At 34.1% G+C, this 19913-nt stretch overlaps 1 protein-coding gene across 5 annotated transcripts in view; it reads left to right on the plus strand.

Moving 5' to 3' along the window:
* Positions 1-19913, plus strand: part of LOC140670888 (uncharacterized) — a 376593-nt gene that overhangs the window by 334254 nt on the left and 22426 nt on the right. For 4 of the 5 annotated variants that reach the window (XM_072901711.1, XM_072901742.1, XM_072901721.1 and 1 more), the window contains 5 exons: positions 6711-7547; positions 7939-8241; positions 10101-10418; positions 10707-11311; positions 11898-12380. In XM_072901711.1, the coding sequence (XP_072757812.1) occupies positions 6735-7547; positions 7939-8241; positions 10101-10418; positions 10707-11311; positions 11898-12380 (2522 nt within the window). In that variant the 5' untranslated portion in view covers positions 6711-6734. The remainder of the gene's footprint in view (positions 1-6710; positions 7548-7938; positions 8242-10100; positions 10419-10706; positions 11312-11897; positions 12381-19913) is intronic. The other variant, XM_072901751.1, reaches the window with a different exon arrangement.

The following is a 19913-nucleotide window of genomic DNA, read 5'->3' on the forward strand; positions in this document are numbered from 1 at the left end:
TTAATATTTGGAATTAAAATACATTAATCGGCCCTTTAATATATAATTTTGAATTTATAATTACATATGTATATATATAAAATCGATATTTTATACTTAGTGTATGTAATCATAAACAATATTTTTCAAATAATAGACAATTACGAAGAAATTGTTACATCTTTTTTTTCATATCGTTATAAATAAGCGTTAGTTAAATGAGATTTGTTGAATTAATAAGTAATTTATATCGCACTGCCAATTATTTTATGAAAATTGTAAATAAATTGTCTAAAATCATTGTTATTTTACGATGTTGATTGTAATCGTAGTAGATGATGTAATCTCTAATTTAATAATAATAAATTTTAATTTAATAATTTTTACTTCATCTCAATTTTGAAAACAAATAAAAAAAACCTTCACATATACAAATAATAAAATATTAACGATATATCAGAATTATATATGTTTTTTAAAGCACACAATAAAAAAATATATGTATATATAATTTTTTTAATTATGTGCTTTAAAAAACACAAATTGTAGTCTATTATTGCTTTTTATCTCAGAATATTTATATATTTATATATGACAATCTTTTGTCTCGTGGATAGCTCTTTTTCCTCTCTGTCTTTTATAACATGTATATTTATCACAACATACACACATGACATATGAATTAAACTTATTTAAAAATTTTTAACTGGTCTAACATTGTGTTTAATCATTAGTTATGAACAAAATGCGCAAATTGTGTCATGGAAATGAATGCATTTAAAGATATGCACAGCTCTTTTCTTTCAGAGCTATTACGAATAATCATTCACTTTTTATAAAAAAGTTTTGACCACGCAGGGAAGTGTGTCCCACAAAGTTACAAGATTGTCTAACATCCTTTTGACTTAAAATCCGATATTCTTGGAATAACTAATAAATTTAATCTGTCAGCAAATGTTACAATCGTAGCTGATATAATTGAAATATTTTTAAATGATATATCATTTTAGGAATATTATAAATGCGTAAGATCTCATTTGATTTATTGTTAGCTACGAAACATGGCGATAAATTCAAATCTTAAGCGATATAGTTATAGACGACCAAGATCTCGTGCCGATTGATCAGACTGGAAAACATTTGAACTGGATTCGAAGCTCCTTCCATCGTCCGAATAGAGACGATCTTGATAGAGACGGCAAGTCAGACGTCGAGTGCTAGCCTAGCGTACAGTATTCGTAGAAGGTTCGTTGCAGGGTGCTCCGTGACTAGTGAGGGGTAAAGGGTGAAAGGTGGAGTGAGGAGGGTGATGGGAAGGAGGGGGAGGGAGGTGGCAGTTGTCGGCAATAGGGCGAAGGAAGAAGCGGAGGAGCGTCGAGAGAGAAGCCGAGGTCCGTCGTCGGTATCGATCGGGCGTCTGCGGTAGATTGACACGTGTCATGGCCGCCTCTCTCGGTGCCGGAGAGAACGAAAGGAAGGAAAGCGAGAGAAGGACAGCGGTGGTCGTGAGAAACCGCGGAATAAGGGAGAGGAAGTGAGAAGGAACAGGCAGGCGGCGGTGACGGCAACGACGGCGGGTAGCGCGCGGAACGCGGGTAGCGAAGGTGGAGGAGGACGACGCGGGGGCCGTCGAGTGGGTGGCTGGCCGGACGGGGGAGACGGGGGAGGGGAGCGAGGGAAAAGGACATTAAGGTGCGTAATAGCCAGCGGGGCGAGCGCGCACCGCCGCGGCATCGATTAGACAGAGGCTCCCTCATCCCATTGCTAGAATGCAGCCCACTCCCTCCTCCGCCACCTTCAACCACCCACTCACCCGCCATCCGCCTCCCCCTGTCTCCTCTGCCATCCTCCCCCCTTCTTCTCCCCTTACACAGGGGTCCTCACGACCACCCATCTCCACCCACTCCGTCGAACTGGAGAGCCCCCGAGTACGTGCTCTACATACACACTCGCGCGCTTATGTCAGTTCCTGTCCTGCTGCCGGCACTTCCACTGCCTCCGCCACCGTTGCAAGAATGAAAAAGGAGAGAGAAAGCGTTAGGTCTAGGGAGAAAAAGAGACGGCGGCTACGGCACGGAGGGTGACCGAAGCCACCTCTCTATCCTATCCCGTAGCACCTACACACGCGCCGTCGGGGACACCAACGTCTAACGTCGTTATAAACATTAACGGAGCGGCTCAATATTCCCCGGACCTTGCATCTCTTCCCTCCTCCCTTCCCCTCCCACTTCGTCCACCTCTGGTCCATCTCCCTTCTCGGGCAAACCGTTCCCATCCCGTCTCTACTTGCTGGACGCTCGCATGCGGCGAGCTCACCTTGCTACGGTTTCCGGGTCCTTCGTTGACCCTACGAAGGGTTACCTAGTTGGTATGCCCCGAATGACCAAAGTCGAAAGGGTGTGCTCGCCGCTTCTTAGCGAACGTACGAAACATTGAATGGTATATACGAGCGTAACCAGCTTTCGAACATTGTTCGTCTACTCGATAATGCGGGCCTTTATCGAGAATCGCTTATTCTTTCAGCTATCTCCAAATATAAACTTAAAAAAATCCAACTAGCCGATAATATATTTATCGTATGAAATTGTATATACGGAACATTTTTCGCACACACAATATTGGAATAAATGTTTAATCTATAATACAATTGAAAACAGAAAAAACAAACGTTGTTATTCTTACAATTAGAAATACAAACAAGTTGAGTAGAATTACATAAGGGAGATTTGGTCGATTTCATACGATCACTCGGTAGATCCCATCGTTGCTGGACGGAGAAGAGAAGAACGATGAAAAGGAGGTTAAAAGAGTCTGCGGGAATGGAGTCGTGGCCGCTTACGGCTTCGGATCGAGATCGTCTAATTTCGTTCGACGAGTCCCGTAAGGATCCTTCTCTTCGTCGCCTTTTTCTTCTCTTCGTCTTCTACTTGCTCTACAGGCTTCGATTTCGGCGACAGGGTCGTACAAGACCGGCGCATTCTTGTCCGAGGGATCGCGTTGATTATTGTTAATTATAGCAGGCATTAAAAGCGAGAGAGGGTGCGGAACCCTCGATCATTCCAGTCAGATTAGTGATGATGATCAAAGGCACGGTAAATGTTGTGTGCTCTATTCTTCGTAAAAATTGCGTGTTTCAGCCTTTTAATGTATATAACATAAATTATGTGTGTATATATATATTAAAATTGCAATATATAATGTTTTATCAAATAATCAATTATAAAATAATTAATTCTTTTGTGTTATGCAATAATTTATATCTTAATTTTATATATAATATCAAATTTGCATACACATGTAACAAAAAAATGATATACCTTTATATATATATATATAAAATATAAATAATATTTAAGAAATAAAAATTACAGATAAATTAATATAATATTATTAAAACATATATATTTGCATATATAATACATATTATACTGACACAATTAACTTTGCAATATAATTTATGTTAGAGAAAATTATAGCAATAATTGAACAAGTATTTACTTCTCATGTTTTCTCCTCTCTCTCTCTCTCTCTCTCTCTCTCTCTCTCTCTCTTTCTCTTCGCGATGAAATCGTAAGGTTATTTCGAAGAGCAATCTCACGTTTACGCGAACCTTATTGGCAGCAGGTGCGCGTCCTTTTTCCACACACTGTGATCCGTAATTAGGGATTAGTTACCAACGATCCTCGATCAACGAGGAGTTAGCTGAAAGTGCCATGTGATGCGTCAACCATGGATATTATATTGACGTATCGATGTCTGAGCGATGTTCACGAGCATCGTACAATTAATGGCTATTCGTGTTTTTTTTGACAAATACTCGTAAATCTCAACAAATCTGTCTATCTGGTTTATCTACCCTCCACAATACTCGCGCCAATCGTTCTTATTAATGTCGTACACGTGTTACATACATGATACGACGGATTTATATAGAATCCTTTGGGTTTCGGGAGATCTAATTTATCGTACTAACGACGTTTTTTTTTTTTTTTTTTTTTATTAAAATCTGTTTATTTTGGCCCTTTCGTATTTTGTTTGCAATATAAATGTCAGAATTATTTGATCCGTTCCGTAATGCTTATATATAGGATATTTATCGCCATCTTTGTTATAAGCAATCTATTTAACGAATTAATCAATGGGATATAAGATATGTGTACACACACATATATACATACATGTTAGATATATATATATATATATTTTATTAAACTTCTTTAGCCTATTTTTTATTATTATATCGAAAAAAAAAATGACGTATAAATATAGATTTGCAAATGCATTATTTTGAATATAATATAATCACATTATATATCTTGAAAAATCTATAGGAAAATTCATTATTGAATATTACGGCAATTGCATATATGTACGTATGTATGCGCGTGTGCATATAAAGAAAAAGAGAAAATTACAATATGTTATCTTACTTCAACAGTTTTCATTGCATAGTTTGCGATATCGGAAGAACAAATTACAAAAAATTCTCTATGAAATTTTATTCCAAGTTTTCTCTTCAAAGGTATATCGGCAACGAGGGAATAATCCACAAAGGGCTCGTTCGGTCTCTTCTGTATACGAGCACGCATGATACGCGGCATCCGATCGAGAACGGTTAACCCGGGCACTAAGTTGGTCATGTCGTAACAAAAACATTTTTGCAACTTCTCAACTATACGGAAATCGAATTTCAGTCACGTCAAAGGTAAACTACAAACGACAACGAAACCGGGAACCGGGATATTAGCCGATCGGTGGGAAGAATAGAGGTAGAGGGAGAGGACACCGATGAGCGTGTTTCGGATGGAAATTTCATTCGCTAGTTTTCTCCGCTTAATAAGACGAGAGACGGAGGTCTCCGCCGGTTCGTAGACTTCGGAAAGGGGAAAACAGAAAGGGCGCGCAACAAGGGCGGGGGTGATGCAGAGGACGCGCACGGGCTGCTGGTTGAAAGGGGAACGCCGTAGGTTTGGTGGCGAGAGGGGGGCAGAAGGAAGGGAAAGCTGCAGAGGGGCGGCCAGGACTGGGAGGCGAAGTGTCGTCGTCCGAATAACGGCCAAGCGGCATCGACCGATCTTCCTGTCCCCCGGCCCGCACGCGAAGCGTCAACTTGTTTCCCTTCTGCTGCGCGAATATCGGACCTTCAATTTGCCCACTGCGGTTCGCTAACGCGATTGTCCTCAGCGAGCTGTCCATGACGCGGTTGTAGTATGACGCGTGATCGGGGTATGACAGCTAAACGATTCCCAAATTCACTGCGCAGTGTTGCATACGTTCAAAACCGTGAACAAATGAATTTCTGATATCGAATCAACGAATAAAATGAAATAACAACTGAAAAGCGTTTTCTCTTTTTATACATTAAAAAAAATATATTTTTCTACTGCACCCTATCAAAACAAAAAAGATTTTCAATTCTGTATTTTTTCAACCCTTGAGCTTTTATTACAGATTTAAATACGGGTTGTTTAAACTTGATTTTGCTATTGTTAGATATTATATATTCAGGAATTCAGAAACTTTCAAAGTATTATGAAATACATACGTTACATTAATATAACAAATATAACATAAATATTTGTGTTTTTAAATATACTGTTATAGATATCTTAAAATTAAAATTTTATATATTTTCGACTATTGGAAGATAAATAAAATTGAATTTAAAATAATGTTGTGTAATTTATAAGAACTAAAATTGTATGTACCATTTATTTTCTTACCTCGTGTTCAATAAATTCCAAAACATATTTAAAAAAATAAATTTTTATTAATATATAATACTATTACTATTATTATACATATATCGATAATATATACATAAACATACATTTCTGTCATTTAATCTATAGAATGAAATTATACATATATAATAGTATATAGGCAATCATTCTAAAGAAAATAAGGATTTAATCTGTTTCATGCTTCAAAGAGATATATTTATAATATAAAATTTATATAGTCTAATATATAATCTAACCAATAAAATTTTAAAATTATTCACTATTGTATCCCTGATTCTTGTTAAAATACGTAATCTTTGTAATGATTCCACATGTTGCTGTAAACTCAAGATGAGTGTATTTAATTTTTTTGTTGTTTTTAAAAATAATATATTAAATTAGTGCGTATTAAATGAGTGAAATCCCTTATATTATATTAATTCTCTTCGCATTGTCAAAGAAAGAACTAATCGGTAAACAAAAAGAGATAGTAATAAACGTCAAGATTTTCGAGGAAAGTTTGATACATTCGTATCAATTTAACATGTCTCTTTTTAAGAGTGGATAATAATATTATAATTTGTAATATAAAAAATAAAGCTAAATATAAAAGAAATATATACTAAATATATAAGAAATAAAGATGATTTATATTATATATAAATATGTGTGCATATATAATATTTTTTATAATATAGATAAATAAAAAAGGAAAATGAAATTGAGAAGGCTTGTTTTGCTAAAGTGTTTATTATTATACATGTCACATAACTCTGCATATCAGTGTGACCGATTTGTTTAAATAAAATAATAACAACGTGTTATATATACGAAATTATAAATTTAATTTACGCTACCGCATTATGAGACGAACTCTTATCGAAACTTATAATAATAAATATTTAAAAAGACAATAATTCTCTCTCTCTCTCTCTCTCTCTCTCTCTCTCTCTCTCAAATTAACATAATAAAGCGCCGCTAATAATAATTGTCATTTCATTATTTCAGCACAGTTTTACTTAGGATTAATCAATGGAGGGTTACGAAGACGACGATGACACCCATTTTTGCATCAAGTGTAATTTGACAGTACACGGTCTCGACAATTATGTACGACATCGTCGATCGGGTTGTCGACCTCCTGACGATAAAAATGAGACCGTTCACGAGTCTCCTTCGACGCCGACGACGGTATCTTACCCTGAAATTTTAAACGCGGATGCATTCTTCAGTTCGTTAGAATTACAGAGTAGCGCAAAATCAAATCCTCGACGAGCACCTACTTTACTGGATAATAATAGAAAATTTAAAAAAGAGGATAAAAGGAAGAAGGACCAAAAAAGTCAAGTAGATGTCGGTGGAAAGGATAAGCTTCGCAGTATGTCACCTGCTGTCAGCGATTTGGACGATCCAACTGATCACCTATGCATCCAATCTCCCAAACAGACTGATCAAAAGAGACAGGAAAACCCTCAGCGAATAGTATCAGATCAACAGAATTGGTTGGAAGACACCATTCTTGCTGATCTTGCTTTGGGAAATAGTGAGAGCAAGGAGTTAGCGAGATATGATTTCGAGTACCAACAAGACGACGAGGAATCCGAAGATGACATGCTGGACGACGATTTGGGGGAAGATGACTCTTATTCAGATTCTGACGACGGTGAAAATCAGGAACGTCCACCGCGAGATCATACTGGCGGAAAGTGGAAACCTGGACTCGGCGATTTGCCGCAGGACATACCACATATGCATGAAGAGGATGTAGATCCTGACGATGATCATCAGGAACATCCACCGCCGACGTATACTGGTGGCAAATGGAAACCCACGGAAACATCGCAGGTAAGAAGAAAAAAATTATTTCAGGATCATAAGTAATTTTATGTCATAAATAATATTTAAGATCTAAAAGCATTGTTTTAGATTTCAATTTCTAAAAAAAGTATATATACGATGATTGGATATGATGATAAGTAACAGGTTTTCAATAGAGTATATTGTACGATAGATGAAAAAATAAAACTAATTTTAATAAAATTAAATTAATGCGCGAGTCTTTAATAAAAATAAGTTTATTTTATCGTTCAATCATATTCATCTCCTCTTTTTGCCCCACTCCCTCACGGGTTGATTACAACATCATCCTACATATCTGAGTTTTATTGATATAATATGTAATTTGATATAAGCTCAAGCGATTTTTATGCGAGCAATAATGATTTCTTGGACAAAGAGACATCGATCGTTGCAGAAGATCGAGGAATACGAGAGCAAGAACACATCCGGACAGCCACCGCCAGAACACACGCGAGGGAAATGGGTACCGGGTGCACGAACGGATATCGAATCGGGATATTGGTGCATTCCTTGCGGCAGGAAGCTCGCCTCACGATTGGTCTACAATAGGCATGTGCTCTCTGCTTTGCACGCCAGAAGGAGTATTAAAGAGATCGACGGCAGTCTTCATTTATCGCGCAGAATAAAGTTGCGCGCGAGCAAAAGAATGTCCGCTCGTAGGCAGGCTTCATTCACAACGGTATATATATTAATATGTACATATCAATATATATATATATATATATGTATTGTATAATAATTTATGAACAGCATGATTAAAACTGATACGTGTATATTTTTTAATCTTTTAACTCTTTTATATTACATACTTTTGTTCATTTTTTTGTTGTCTTATATATTGCTATTTTTTATTTATTATTACGAGCAAGTGTATAAATCTAATACAAGAGATAAATATTTTTCATATCAAACTCTTTTACAAGTTAAATATTTTATTAATAATAATTATTTATAAAATATAATATCATTTATTTCAATATATTAGATTGAATAAAAATTTTAATTAATTAATTATATTAACTTAGACATGATATTACAAAATCGTATGTTTATATTCTATTCTAATATTTTTTTCTCTGTCTTTTCAAAGAAATTTTTCTTTTGGAGTCAATGAAAACTATGCTTTGATGTAGTTGAAGTTTTCTAACGTTGTTTCTTTTTATAAAAAGTTTTTCTTTCTTGTACATATACTCTTTTATGTATTAAAAGTTTAAGAAGATTTTGTCCACCTTTTTTATGAGATAACATTGTCTTTTTGAAAATCTTTTAAAATTTTAAAACACACAAGATCGGAGAAATAGTTTAAATTAATATGTATATATATTAATATTTCCTGATGCAAGTAAATAAAACATTAGCGGAGAGAATTTTTTTAAACTTTTAACATAAGCTATACAATCTGATTAAATTATATTTAACTAAATATAAAGAAGGGGCTCAAGCAGCAAGGTAAATAAAGTTAGTATTTAAAAAATTTTTAATACGCGAGAACTTTAATCATTATATAAAAGTTATAGAATAAGCTTTCACAAAAAATTTAAAAAAATGCAAATAACAAACATTTCTATTCTTGTTTAGACTCTCATCAGCGTAAAAAATAAAAATAACGAATAGTCAGAAGTGAAACAAAACAATCATATAAAACCGAATGTACAAAAATTAATAAATTATAAACGAAAAAATAAAAAATACAAAAGCTTACAAACGCATACGTATATAGTTGTTAACGCATTAAAAATTAAAGTTAAATCTGCAGAGCGACACTGAATCACTCCATCTTCATATTCTTATCTTTCTATCATTGAGACATTAAGAAAGTTCTAAAAATTTTGACACCTTTTTGTTACATATATTTTTCTTTTTTCTTTATGTTTTAACTGTATTTATATTTCGTTGATCTCAGACAGTCGCATAGTATGTTTTTTTATCTTCTCTTTCCGTTACATTTTATGTTTGCGCGTTATCGAGATGTCATGAGAACTCGATTGATCGATTTGCTCGACATGGATCCTGCGATGATGAATCTGCATTTTTTAAATAATTCACATAGTATTGAAATTCGGTTCCACTGTTGTTAAATTATTAATTTTTATGGCAGTCGGATTCCGGATTTTTCTTGCCAAAAGTTCTTGGAAAAATGGAGATTGGCAGATAACCGATTTTAATTGTCCCTTGCTTTCGAAGCATTTGTTCCTATATATTAATAACTATGCATATGTGTTTGCGATCTTTTGTATTTTTTCATTTGTAATTTATTAATTTTTGTACATCCGGTTTTATTTTATTCGATCGTTTTGTTTCACTTTTGACTGTTGTTTTTAATTTTTGACACTGATAAGAGGCCAGACAAGGACAGTAACGTTTGTTATTTGCGCTTTTTTAAAAGTTTAGTAAAATTTATATCTGATACTTTTATATAATGATTAAAAGTTCTCGCGCATTAAAAATTTTTTAAATACTAACTTTATCTGCCTTGCTCCTTGGGTTTCTTTTCTTCCTTATTTTGGAACCTTGTATTAAATTATATTGTATTATCAGAGGACGAAAGAAGTGCCCGAGCAAAGGAAAGTTAAGAAAGGTCTGCGTCGAAGAGACAAGGAGGTTCTCTCGTGTGAGATGTGCCACGCGCGCGTGAAGAGGCTTCAGATGGGTAAACATTTGCTTTCCCATTACCATTGCCGTGTGGCAGAAGTGAATCCTTGCAGTCCAAACGCACGTCGCTTCCTGTTGGATAACATAGCGAATGTGGTACGACAGTGCCCTTTCCAATGTGCTCCTTGTCGTTTTTATTGCAACACCGAGGAAACGTTTCTACTTCATTGGCGTTCTGATCTTCATATCAAGACCTTAGAACGCGTGAGTCTTCGATCGTTATTAATATAATAAGCCTAAAAAATTTTCCAAATTTATTTGCATTTATTTTTATTTCTTTTTTCGCGATATATCTATATATATATATATATATTATTGTAAATTTATTTATAATTTTTGCACCTGTTGATAACTGTTGATAAATTAAAATTTATGTATAAATACTGAATAGAGAATTAAAAATTGTACTTGTTAAAAAATAAATTCGACTTGATCGACCTATATATACATCTAAATATTTAAAGGCTTTTCACAATTTTTCTTTTTTCTCAGAGTGGCGATAGGTGCAGGTGCACTCCGTGCGATTTTTGGTGCGAAGGCAACAGGGCGATGGAGTCTCATCTTTTGAGTACGAATCATCGTGACGTGGTATCGATGATGAATGGTTCGGTGCCGATAGTGATAAATTGTCAACGAGCATTATTCTGCGGTAGTTGCAATCGGCAATTTCGATACAATTTTCAGCTACGATTGCACGCCAAAGAAACTGGTCACGACGCAAGTTATACCGCATCAGATGAATATCAACAACGTATCAAATGCGATTTGTGTCCCCAAATCGTCCGGTCCTTGGTTGCGCTTCAACGTCATCAATTAACCTGTCACGTCGCCAAAGATCAAAAAAAGGCTGAAGTTGCAAAGGCCGCGCGACCGGCGCCATATTTCTGCTCGTTCTGTTCGATGAATTTCATCACCGCCCAAGAAGCAGTAGTGCATCGAAGAACATCTAGTCACAAAGAGGTTGTAAAAGCACGTAAAATTCAGGAAGGACTATTGGAAACCGTGACGCGAGAGTGTCCTCACTGCGACGAAAAGCAGTCAAGTCTTACAGCGCACAAAAATCATCTTCTTCAGAATCATCCGGAACTTTGTCATAGGTAATTAGATAAATTATTATATAATGTACGTGTGGTTTCTATAATTATCCCATGTAGAATCAAGCAACAATTATCGGTTCTAACTTTTCGTAATATTTTTAAACGCTCATTGTCAGAACTGTTAAAAACGTTTATAATTATGGCATTAGATATTAATGTCTGTATACAGGGTATCCTGTAATTGGTGAAAAATCTGCTAATGGTAGATTCTTGAGATTATTATTATTTAAGGTTGATTTTTCTTCAGCGAAAATATCGAAAGACGCCATCATTTTTTGCAAGTTTCTAATTTTTATCATTATATATCTTTATAATTAAGTCTTGAATTAAAATTTTATTAAAGTAAATTTTATCTGAAATTAACTGAAGAATGTAGTTTTGGTAATTTTTTTCCCTCCAAAAAGTTTAGTTTGCTATAAAAGCGCCTTCTTTTCAATCGCTGATAACTCAGAAATGATTGATGTCTCGACATTTTCGCTGAGGAAAAATCGTCTGCAAATGATCTCAAGAATCTGCTATTAGCAGGTTTTTCAACAATTACAGGACACCCAATATTTATATATTCTACAATTTTTCTTTTTAACAGATGTCCTCGATGTGGCATGCAGTTTGCCCTGTCGCAAGATGTCACCAGACATACGCGAGAAGATAATTGTACCAAGGATAATAAATCAAATATAACTGAAAGAATAGATGTGAAAAAAGAATGGAAATGCAATGACTGCATTTTCTCAACAGATTCTCAAAGTGAATTCATCTTTCATGAAGCTCTACATGCTGGTGCAATTTCAATTGACAAAGGAATATCTAGTTCGAGCAAGTTATTACCGAAATATCGATGCCCGGTTTGTAAGAAGCCCTTTGCAAAAGTTACGCTACGAAATCACATCAGACAACATACTGGAGAGAAGCCCTTTCCCTGCGTCAAGTGTTCAATCTCATTCTCAAGAAGAGCGGATCTCATCGCGCATCAGAGGATATGCGCTTCCTCATCACCGGGATCTTTGGACAAAACTGGCCGTCAACGAAGCTTCATCTGTTCAGAATGCACAGAAGGTTTTTATACAAAGTAAGTAACGAATTTTAATCTAACCTAATTGTTATTATTAAAACTATTATCCTCGTTTCATAAATAACGTTATCTTTTTTTATTTATTCTCTCTTTCTCTATTTTTCTCTTCTTAAAGAGTTGAATAAGGCAAACGTTTTATTGTGTAATTTTAAGAGATAAACGAATAAAACCGTAAGTATTTGCTCTAGATGATAAAAGATTGATAAATAGATCGACAGGCTAATTTGGTTTTGTTTATATAAGTACGTGTTATATGTGTATTCTTAACAAAAATTTATGCATAAATTATTAAACATTTCGTAGAAGATTTTCATAATTGCTAATTAAACTTGTGTCAAAATAAAGAAAGAAAGTGACAGTTAAAAAAAATAATATAATTAAAAAATATTAGTAGAAAAAATATTGTAGTACTTGGGGATTTGTAATAATTGCGAAACACGTCACAAAGAAATACAAATGAGTTGAAAGCACACGCGTTTAGCATGATAAAGAATCTTTCACCGTCTGCTATAAGATATCGCACAGATTGCATCGCGATAATGATACTGGCGTAAGAAGAAATATAACGTACCGTTCGCAGAAGGCGAAAAAAGTTTTATAGCTACATTAGTAACCAAATATAATTGCATTACTAATAATACAATTAAGTTAATCTTATTAAATTGAATTAATTTTATGGCAAATATACATATATTTGTACGATTCGCGAAAACGATGTATACGTGCGAAAAATATCTAAATTTTATGCAAAATAATCTTTTTACACAGGACGGATCTTTTATTGTTTACATTGATTCGAACTGTCAGTTAAAATAGATTAACTGTTTGAAGTATTATTTACTTTGATTTTCTCTTCGATTTGTTTCTATTTGACCCGTTGCAAACTATTCTTTCTGCAGCGTGACCGCTTTGTAATAAATAAAGGATATCGTATTCTGGAAGGTGTGGGAGGGAAGGGAGAAGATGCAAAAACGCCCTCGGCAATAAAAGCATTCGCCGCGAGCTGGAACCGCGAAATGTTCGCGCGGTCGTAGTAAAAGTGTCCTCGCTGCATAACTATAAAATAAAGGAGCGTGGCCCAATGGAGGAGACTAGGTAGAGCGGATCGAAAACACGCGAGAGAAAAGAAGCGAGGCGAACGTAAGACGTGACGAGCTGAAAAGAGAGAAAGAAACTGAGAGAAAGAAGAGACGCACACATGTCCTAAACCCAATAACGGGCGTCATATTAACATCCCGTAACAATATATATCCACTGGTCATTTTATTATTTAACACAGGCCACGATAATATAACTTGCGAGAATAGACATATATTTCCATGTGATGCTAACATATGGATAATTAAAGTATGTGCATACATAAATTATAATTAAAATATACATAAAAATTAATTAATTTTTTATATTATATATATATATATAAATAAAAATATATTAGTCGGTGCTACTAACATATAGTTTCAATACAAAAGTTCTATTAAGAAAAAAAATAATTTTGCTTATCCTTAAATTATTTATTAATTGTCTTCTAAAATACATTAATATCATATTCATGCAGCCACAAAATTTATTAGTATTAATTGATTATCTAAAATAGAAAATTTCTGAAGTTTCTATCATACTGTTCCTAATCAAGATCCTAGGAATACATATTTCATTTAATAGTCAATCGATACGTCTGATAAAACATTTTATTATATGAATATAATATCACTTTATTATATAAGTTTCTCTCTCTCTCTCTCTCTCTCTCTCTCTCTCTCTCTCTCTCTCTCTCTCTCTCTTTCTTTACGACGAATCGAAATATAGTCTTTTAATTTATAATTTACAAAATACTGCGTCGTTTTATCAATGACACATGTTTTCCGGCAGATTACGAAAAATGCATGTGCATGCATGGTTGCCAGCGTATTTCGGTATTTAACAAGCTCGTATTACGACAGATATATACCACATGTTCCTTTAATACTAACGTATATAAATGAGCGCTTCTATGGCTGCTGCAATGGTGTTTGTGTACCTATAAGTCGGACGACACGCGCGTCGACATAAGTATTAAACCATTGCTCGTAGAGCGGTTGCTATAAAGCAAATGTTAACACCTCGATCTTCTCTCTCTCTCCTTCTGTCTTTCCTCTGCCTTCGCTGCCTCCTCGGAGTTCCCACCATATACACGCATTACCTTCTGTTACAACACTCAGCCACCGTCCTATTCTCCTATCCGAACGACTTCGAAGCCGAATGACCGGGCAAAAGTCTCAACATGCACAATTCGAATCATGAGGGTTTCGCTTAATGCCACGATTCCGACTATTTCGGGACTACGTTTGGTCATTCGTTTTACGTGCTCCGATATGCTATTTTTTTCAATGTTAATTCTTCTGACAAAAGTTCCCGCGTGTTTGTTTCGATTAAAAAAATTGATCAATCTTCAAACTATATTGTAATTACATTATGTCGAAATCTGTTTGGAAATTTTAATAGACACCAGTTTCAGTCTTATACTACTAAATGAAGAAATTACTAGAAGAAAATATTAATAGTCTTATCACATAGAGAATTTTATTTTCTATATATATATATATATATATATATACATAATACAGTCAATTTATATACATCTGCGTGCATTTCATCGTGGAAATCGCGATTATACATGGTAGCGCCTCAAGAAAATCAAAACTAGTTTTATAAAGTTTCGACGAGTCTTCAAATTATTTAATCGACTAATTTTACGATCCGCTCAGCTTATCCTCGAAAATCACTCTCCATCCTCATCTCGACAAGACTCTCGGTATCACTTTCGTGCAAACTCGGACCATCTCTATGCAGACATCCTATAATCTTCCTTGGGGCTTAGCTTACTGTAGCTTGGAACGCGAGATCGACGTACCTTAAACTCGACATTCTGTTCCGAGCGAAAGGAGTTAGAAGTTCCAGCAAGCTACCTTGATTAGAACTCTCACCACCTCCACTTGTCGTTTCCACTTCGCCTTGTAATCGAAAAGGGAAGAGCAATGAAGAGAGAGTATATGCGTCATCTTTTACAACGGCCAGTTGGCAAGCTCGTTCGTTAACTCCAAGATGAGGCGTGTTCGTGATGGAGTAACGTGCTGTGACAGTTTATGGGAAAACCATAAGAAATGCAGTGATGAAAGAGAAATCTTGTAAGAACTAATCATGTAAGAAGGTTTACATTTTGATCTTTCATTATCGACTTTAATCCTTGTCTTGTATAAATTCGAGAATTTTAATAACATTTCTTTTTTATATTTTTATTTTAATTCTCTTTCTCTTTCTCTCTTTTTGTATTTTAAAGATGTTTTGGAAATTTGGATATAATATACGCAACAAGATTTTATTAACTGCAGAAGATTTTTTGTGCAAAACATATGCATAAAAACAAAAGTATACATGTTATACATATACGTAGCTAACAAGTGTTCTACGGGAGAAAAAATTGTAATAAATCGAGAGTGAAGGTTTAGAGAGGAACAAAGTAAAAAAAGAACCCAATTACGAAAAAACAAACTTGAATAGCAATGAATCATGCATTAAAATATTCCCAGAATATATATGCATCTTATGATATATATGCGCATATTCGAGATAGAGTAACATAGCAAGCTACAATATGATCTATTTTTTCTTGAAGCGAAATGCAATAAAAAGAAATAATAAGAAAATGTTTAAAAGAAATATACTTGCAAGACACTCTCGTATAATCTTTTTTACTAAAAACATTAATCAATTGGAAATTGTAATAATGAAAGAATGCTAACGATAATAAAGAAAAATATTTTGATAAAAGGAAGAATATTCGACGGAAAAAAATTGATAAATATATATATATATACAAATAGAAATAAATAATAAAAATATAAACGTGCAGTATTTCTGAACCATCATGTTTTGATTTCTATTAGCGGTAAATAAATTTCAGATTTATTCAGTTTTGAAACTATACGTATGATTTACTTCGTTTCATACTTTTCTCGTAGAATTACTTTAAATAAACTTTAATCAAATTTATCATACATATATGTCAAGATAGGAGCAAGTAAAATGATAATTTTAGTAGATGGAAATATGAGCTATCGATAAAGTATTTTCTCGGCAACTTGCATAAGTTGCTGACAGAGAAAGTTAATGCCTCATTTCTCTCTTTCTCTTTCTCTCAGTTCATTTATATACAAGATAATCAAATTACAAATAATAAAACTCTTTTTATGCATATATTCAGCAATAATGTTCTTCGATGATCGTATCTTCAACTTTTTTTCTATAACATGTCAAACTTAAAATAATTTTTAAACTTCAAGTTCTGACCTATAATAACTTTTTCTTTTTCTGAAAGAGTTTTACATTTTAGCCCTATGATTTTTTTAACATATGTATTTTATTGTCATGCATGCCGTGATTTGACAGTTACGAATAATTGAATTAATTATCAATTAAACGTTCAGTCTTACGATTGGTCGTTCGGTATTTCTGCTTTGGCGCGATATAGCATAGTGTTTCCTTTCTCCTCGTCGAGGTTCATTACCTGTAAAACAAGACGCGTGCTCGCGTAGTCGCGTATGCAAGGTCGACGCAGCACGGGAATAAAAGATATCGGGGTGAACGTGACGATGGCGGCGACCATGTGAGGTAGAAAAGGAGGACGACTCCGAGGAAGAGCCGCGCTCCGGATAGCGAACGAGAAAGGAATTGAGAAAGAAAGAAAGAAATAAAGAAAGAAGGAAAGAAGGAAGGTAATTACGCGAAGAGACGGGCAGCTCCCGCGCATTCGATCGCCTCTAACCGATTCTCAGAAAACGTGGCCGGCTCGCGATGTATACGCATATTCAAGATAGTATGTTACGTACGCGAGCTACTGACCATACTTTTCGCTCCTTCGTCCACCCCCGCGCGTCCTCCTTTCTCTCTCTGTCCGCTTTCGGCCCTATCCAACCTGCGGCAGCCCTCTCCTTACATACGCGAGAGATCCTCAGAGCTATTTATATATATATGGACCGCGGCCTGGTGCTCGTGTATCTTTTATCTCCTGTAAGCAGTAATGGCGCGTCCATCTCTGCTCCGTATCTGGTCAGGTAAACAAAGCATAGATAGACATGCTGGGTGAGATTGGTGTAACTTCACCATCCGTTGATATCCTCTCGAACGACAGGATTCCGAGAAAAAAATATGATGGCAAGGTACAATGCTTTCTCCTTCGATTCGAAGACTCAAATTACGAGCTCCCAAATCTATAATATGTATAAGGTGTTTCACGCTTTTTTTCATCTACTTAATTTTTTAGTCAATAGGAAAAAAATAGTCTTTCCTTAAACAAATATTAATATGATATTATGATGTTTCACAATATTTGTTTAGTATTTGATTTTAATTGTGTAGTAAATTAACTTTATTTAACTTTTATATTTGTGTTATAATTATGGCGTATAATATTTATTTCCTCTGTTTTAACTGACTTGATTATATTCAACAACTTTGATCATTAATTACATTCTTTGTTTTTAAGTAATCGATGACATAATCTTTATTAATTATTTCATTTAAATGTTTACAATCGAAAAATAATCCTTTATAGGTATTAATTAATTACATCTCACTCTTTATTTATAGTATTTTTTTCAATGAGGAAAAATTAGCATAACGAGGAGGTAACGTCCATCTGAGATTTAAATTCATACTAGCTTTTGATGATTTTTATCTTTTCTCGCCAAATATTATTAACTCGCGGTGTCGTTTTTATGAATTGTCTCGTAGGCACTTTGATATATCTCATAGAACCGTTCGTACAAGATTGTTTTGACGAGGAAATATTTGTTCAAAGATTTGCGTGAAGAAAAGAAAGAAAGCAATTTAAGAATTTCGCTCTTTTCGTGCCAAACAATGAGACAATGTTATGTCGCATTCGTCGCATTTGTAACATTTAGATGTATCGGCGAAACGTTTCTCTCTTGCATATTGTAAATCACGCATTTGCAACATGATTCAAAGTATTGATTTTAGATTTTAGATCCAAACTATACCAGCTAAAGTTAATCTAACTTGTGAGTTTTATAAAATAAATTAAATATTATTTGTATATGTTATGCATGTATTAAATGTTTTTACGACAAAACTATTATTAGCGAAATTTAGTTTTCAACTCTTTCATTTTCTCTCTCTCTCTCTCTCTCTCTCTTTCATATATTTGAAATTTTTATATAAAATATATTTTATTCCTCAGTACAGTAGTAGTTAATCTGAAGAAGTAACAATATATGTTCAAGTGATATAATTAGATTGATAATTTTTTTACAAAATTAATATGTACATACAATAATTACATATGTCCTGCTCATTGGCGCGTTTGAAGCTCCGACAAATAAACATAACGAAGAGCCACAATTCTCCCCATCAGTGTCAAACCTAAGGATGACACATATATGTGTGTATACATTTCACATATACAGGGTGTCCAGTAATTGGTGAAAAACTTGTTAATAGCAGATTCTTAAGATTATTTGGAGTCGATTTTTCCTCAGCGAAAATATCGAGGGACGTTATCATTTCTTGCCAATTTCCAATTTTTGTCATTATATATCTTTGTAAATTAAGCGTTAAATTAAAATTCTATTACAGTACATTCTATCTGAAATTAACTGAAGAATGTAGTTTTGGTAATTTTTTAACTTGAAAAAGTTTAGTTTGCGAAAAGTGCTTTTTGTCAATCGCTTATAACTCGGAAATTATTGATGCCTTAACATTTTCGCTCAGGAAAAATTGTCTCCAAATGATCTCATGAATCTGTCATTAGCAGGTTTTTCATTGGACATTCTGTATATATTTATCTTTAATACTATTAAAATAACTATCATGTACTTTTAAATCAAAATATAAATATCAAATTTTATGAATTATCTATAAAGATACATGGCTGTTTTTTTTTTTTGGAACATGCATATACATTATAATTCTATATTACAATATATGTATATGTGCGTATATGTATACGTAACGAACTTTGCACATTTTAGGCTATCCGTGACCAATCATCAGTCATATATAATTTTGTAGATAATAATGGTAGCATTTAAGAAAAAATAGTTTTAAAGTTTCAAATTTACGTTGAAAATAGTTTCGACTTCCTAATGATGTCATTTTAGTCATTTGATGACTCATTATCAGAACTGTCCAACATGACAAATATATATGTCATTGCTATGCTTAGAAGATATCCGTATGACATTAGAAGAATATTTAGCATATCATAAATGTCAAGTGCTCGATATAATATTCTTAAGTGTGTTTTATTAACATGCTTGGACTGTAATCAAATTTCAAAAATAAATCAATATCGATATCATAATTAGCGAAATCATCAACTCCTATATCGGCTGAGTTCTAGTCTATATCGTCCATCCTGGACGTCCACATGCTTCCCATAGTGTAAGACATAGCCTGACATGATATCATGTCTACATTATAGCAGAGCGTAATAGTGAAGGAAAATATGCTATTAAAGAATATTACTGTACA

This window comes from Anoplolepis gracilipes, chromosome 1, assembly GCF_047496725.1.
Source record: "Anoplolepis gracilipes chromosome 1, ASM4749672v1, whole genome shotgun sequence".
In the NCBI taxonomy this organism is placed as follows: Eukaryota; Metazoa; Arthropoda; class Insecta; order Hymenoptera; family Formicidae; genus Anoplolepis; species Anoplolepis gracilipes.